The following is a 5000-nucleotide window of genomic DNA, read 5'->3' on the forward strand; positions in this document are numbered from 1 at the left end:
TGTGTGTGTGTGTGTGTGTGTGTGTGTGTGTGTGTGTGTGTGTGTGTGTGTGTGTGCCGTACCCTGATGGTCGAGCAGGGCGGTAGCAGTAAAGTAGTGGGCCAGGGAGCGGTAGTGGCTGCTCTTCACCTGGGCCATGGTGGACCAGAACAGCGGCACGTTGTCCTTGATTGGCGTCTGGATCATCGACTGATGGGCGATGTCATACATCTCGCTCACCTGACAGGAAGTGATGACATGAGAGTCACACACATGAATCAACTCTGGCCTGAAGACATTAGCATTACGATTGATGTGACTAATTAAGAATAGTGAATTACACATGTTTGAACATCTGCATCTCAACAGAGCTCAGGGGACTAAGGCCATTTGGAGCACAGGCCAGCATGTGACCTACAGGAAATGACACATGACCATATAAGGGGCCAGGTGACCTAGAGGAAATGACATATGACCAAATAAGGGGCCACGTGACCTAGAAGAAATTACATATATCCATATAAGGGACCAGGTGACCTAGAGGAAATTACATATGTCCACATAAGGGGCCAGGTGACCTACAGGAAATGACATATGACCACATCGCTGGAGTAGAGGGGGCAGACTCAAGCTAGGCCAACGCCCATATGAGTGAATCCAACCAATGAGGGCTGAGCATCCATCTCAGTGGACTCAGATCCCACCCCAGCGGCCACACCCCCTTGACTGCCCTCGTGACCTTTGCCCTTTGACCCCTGGCGCACCTTGGCGGCCTCCTGGGCCATCTTGAGCAGCGTGAGGAAGTGGTTGCGTATGCCGGGCAGCGCGATCTTGTCGTACACACACTCCTGCGTCTGGGCCATCATCATGCGCATCAGCATACTCAGCATCGCCGGACTCATGTCGTAGCTCGGGGTGTGTGTGAACGTCTCCTTCAGGTGGTGGAGCACTCCTGCACACACACACACACACAGTTACAGTACATGCTGGAGTAAAAAATCCATATGGGTTGAAACAGGTACACCCCAGGCCCACACACACACACGTATACACTAGAGAGTTCAGATCACACACACACACACACACCCCACACCTGACTTCTCTGTCTCCCACTAAGTGTGTGCTGTGCTGTGTCAGAGCAGCTGGTGCTCAGCAGTGGCTCATTAGTGATGCTCTCATTACTGTAACAGGCCTCTGGGTGAACTGCCCCTTAAGGAGCCGCTCTTACCACACACACACACACACACACACACACACACACACACACACACACACACACACACACACACACACACACACACACACACACACACACACACACACACACACACACACACACACACACACACACACACACACACCCCGGGTCTGACCTGTGGCTCTCTGGAATGCGGTGATGGCCTCCTGCAGCCCGGCGCTGGTCTGCCTGTTGCAGCGCGTGGCGATCTGTGTGTAGAGCGCCCCCATGTTGAACAACACACTCGCCCGCTCCAGAGAGATGTTCTGCTGACACACCGGCACGCCTGTGAACGTGTCGTACCTGCAGCACACACACACACACACACACACACACACACACACACACGGGCACAACGCTATATCACCTATATCAAGTGGACAGAATCCATTTCACACACATGATCTGATGTACAAATGTGTGAGGAATATGTGTATGTGTGTGTGTGTGTGTGTGTGTGTGTGTGTGTACCAGGTGAAGAAGAGTCCGATCTGGCGGTTGGGGGCGAAGAATCTGCTCTCTAGCAGGGCGAGCTGACTGAAGTAGCCGGCCAACAGCTCAATGCCCTCAGCACTCCTACTAGGGGTACGGCACGCCTACACACACACACACACACACACACACACACACACACAAAATGAGCATACAGCTGAGCTGAAATAATAAAATTGCTTGATTATTTGTGCATGTATGCATCCAAGAATGTGCATCTATGAGAAGGTCTCTCACACACACACACACACACACACACACACCTGTCTCTGGTCCATGAGGTCAGCGATCTCGTCCTGAAAGTCATTTCCATCCTCACTGTAGTGCTCAAGGAGGAAGTCCTAAAAAGGAGAGAGAACATTAATACACACACACACACACACACACACACAAACACACACACACACACACAGCCCTCATTCTTCACATTCAAACCTCTGGTGACATTGAATTTTCCTAAGGCTATAGTCAGTGCCATGGCCATTGCAAAACACACACACACACACACACACACACACACACACCTTGACATTACAATGTCATAAATAACTGGCAGGAAGTCCAGCAGACCTTTTTGACCCCAAGTGTCAATTCTAAGTGAGTGTGTGTGTGTGTGTGTGTGTGTGTGCAGTTCTGTGTGTCTGTGTGTGTGTGTGTGTGTGTGTGTGTGTGTATGTGTGTGTGTGTGTGTGTGAGCTGCTGTCAAGTAAGGTGGGTTGTTCTTACCTTAAAGGCCACTGCAAAGTCCACATCCTTTGTCTCTTTAAGACCCAGGGGAATCAGAGGGATACTGGCACTCTCCCTACACAAAACACACACACACACACACACACACACACACAGTTAATGATAAATAATAAAGGTGGATTTATATGGTGCTTTTCATGGTCCCCAAGGTCACTTAACAAAATAAACAGCCCTGAATAAAAGTGTAAACAATCACCATTACGCAATGTGCCACACCATGTGCTGAGGTGACCTCACCACTCAACATGTTCACTAGTGGACACATCTCACATCTGACCACATGTTTAGTAGTGGACACATCTGACATCTGACCACATGTGTAGTAGCGGACACATATGACCACATGTTCACTAGTGCACACAGCAGAGGTGTAGACTGCAAATTATTTGATTCTTATCAAGATAAAAAAGTGTAAGAAGTGTTAGATAATTGATCTTGTTTTAATAGTGAACTGTACACCTTGGACACATGTGTCTCGGCTCACCACTTGTGACCCAACCACCTAACACACATTCTAAAAACAAACAGACCCATAGACACTATATTTTTATCTTATTAATGAAAGACCATTCTTTCCAAAGGTAAACTTGTGGACACTGTGTGTGTGTGTGTGTGTGTGTGTGTGTGTGTGTGTGTCCGTGTGTCCTAGGCTGCAGTAGCAGCTGTGTTTAACCTGTTCTTATCTCCATGACCGACTGGTACCATGGAAACAGTCTTCCAATACATCACTCCCTCTCTCCAAAACCACCAACACACACTCATCTACACTAATACACACTTCACCACAACACACACTCAACTACACCAACACGCACTAAACGCCAACACACACTCAACTACACTAACACACACTCCACCCCAACACACACTCAACTACACTAACACACACTCCACCCCAACTAGGGGTGTCACGATACCAAAAAATCAGTAGTCGGTGCCAATACCAGTAAAATTACACGATTCTCGATGCCAAATTCGATACTATCGTTAAAAAAAAGGATTTTCTAAAATCCCATGTACTTAATGAATTTCTTAATTGAAATATTTGCAGAATACTGAAATATAATTTCTATAACATACAGAGCATAACAGAATACAGTATCCAATTGCGAGCATATCACTTAGGCTTACACATAATTAATTAAATCACTTTTCTAATGGAATTGTATAAAAACCAAGAACTTACAAGATGTAAAGTCTTTATTTGAAACACACACACATTCTGTAACTATTTATACATTCTATATGAAATTTCTGATCTTCATTAGCAGCAAACTTTATGCAGATTATAGCCTACTATTCATATTACAACTCCACCTCTTAAATTCAGCTGTCTGGTTGAAGCCTCAACATTTTGTAAACAAAGTAGCAGGCTAAGCTTATCATACTGGATGGACTGTTCAGTTTCCCCACATGTGTTTAAGTTTCAAGGTAAGCTACTTTTTTCTCCTTGGGACAGAACCTTTTAAGTCTTGGAGTTGAAAAACATTGGTATTGAGATGGTCAGTCAACTTGAATGCAAAAGTTTTAATGTCTGCAGCATAGACTAGCTAATGATGCTAACCGGATTTTAAACAGCAATTTAGCTAATCGTCTTCTGTGCGTCATTGCGTTCACGATTGTGAATGTTTTATTTGGATTAAATGTGAGCTGCGGAAGAACTATATGCTTCCACCCGGGCAGCGTCAGGTGCATCAGTACGACCACGCTTCCAGGAATGATCTTGCTTCATGGAGACAGAAGCTGTGTGCACGGAGGGCAGAGGCTGTGTGTGTGTGTGCATGAGAGACAGATGCGTGAGTGACAGAGAGGGAGAGCAGGGAAAGGAAATTCAGCTTAACGAATGTTGCGTGTTTTTCAATACCGTTAAAAAATAGATAAATAAATAAAAAAAAAAGTAATGAAACAATATGTGGCGGCCGGTGCTGAATCTGTGGCGCATCGCCACGAATTAGTCTATGTGTGGGAAACACTGTAGCCTATTGCCCCCATCAGTTCCGGAAGAGTCGCAGCACCGATGCTTATGCTGGCGTCGGTGCTTACGGTGCTTCAAAAAAATAGGCATCGCCGGTGTTTTTTCATTTTAGAATCGAGACGTATCGCAAGTATCGGTTCTCGTGACATCCCTAACCCCAACACACACTCAATTACACTAACACACACTCCACCCCAACACACACTCAATTACACTAACACACACTCCACCCCAACACACACTCAACTACACTAACACACACATCACCCCAACACATACTCAATTACACCAACACACACTAAACGCCAACACACACTCTGTTCATCTCTTCCTGTCTTCTCTGTCACTAGTTGTCATTTGAGGGCAGTATGTTTGTGCACTCATGTGAAACTACAGGAAAGAAAACACTTCATGAAGACATGCACGCACACATACACACACACACACACACACACACACACACACACACACACACACACACACACGGTGTGTGTGAAGGCCAGAGTAAATGTGTGTGTTGGGAGTACTGCTGTGAGAGTGACGCATGTCCTACATTCATCTATACATCTG

At 46.1% G+C, this 5000-nt stretch overlaps 1 protein-coding gene across 2 annotated transcripts in view; it reads right to left on the bottom strand.

The window, feature by feature from the left end:
- Positions 1–5000, bottom strand: part of rhpn2 (rhophilin, Rho GTPase binding protein 2) — a 28595-nt gene that overhangs the window by 10338 nt on the left and 13257 nt on the right. For both annotated transcript variants that reach the window (XM_062524538.1, XM_062524537.1), the window contains exons 4-9: positions 2435–2510; positions 1972–2049; positions 1688–1812; positions 1353–1519; positions 744–931; positions 63–219 (exon numbers count right to left, since the gene is read on the bottom strand). In XM_062524538.1, the coding sequence (XP_062380522.1) occupies positions 63–219; positions 744–931; positions 1353–1519; positions 1688–1812; positions 1972–2049; positions 2435–2510 (791 nt within the window). The remainder of the gene's footprint in view (positions 1–62; positions 220–743; positions 932–1352; positions 1520–1687; positions 1813–1971; positions 2050–2434; positions 2511–5000) is intronic.

Source organism: Sardina pilchardus, chromosome 21, assembly GCF_963854185.1.
Source record: "Sardina pilchardus chromosome 21, fSarPil1.1, whole genome shotgun sequence".
Lineage (NCBI taxonomy): Eukaryota > Metazoa > Chordata > Actinopteri > Clupeiformes > Clupeidae > Sardina > Sardina pilchardus.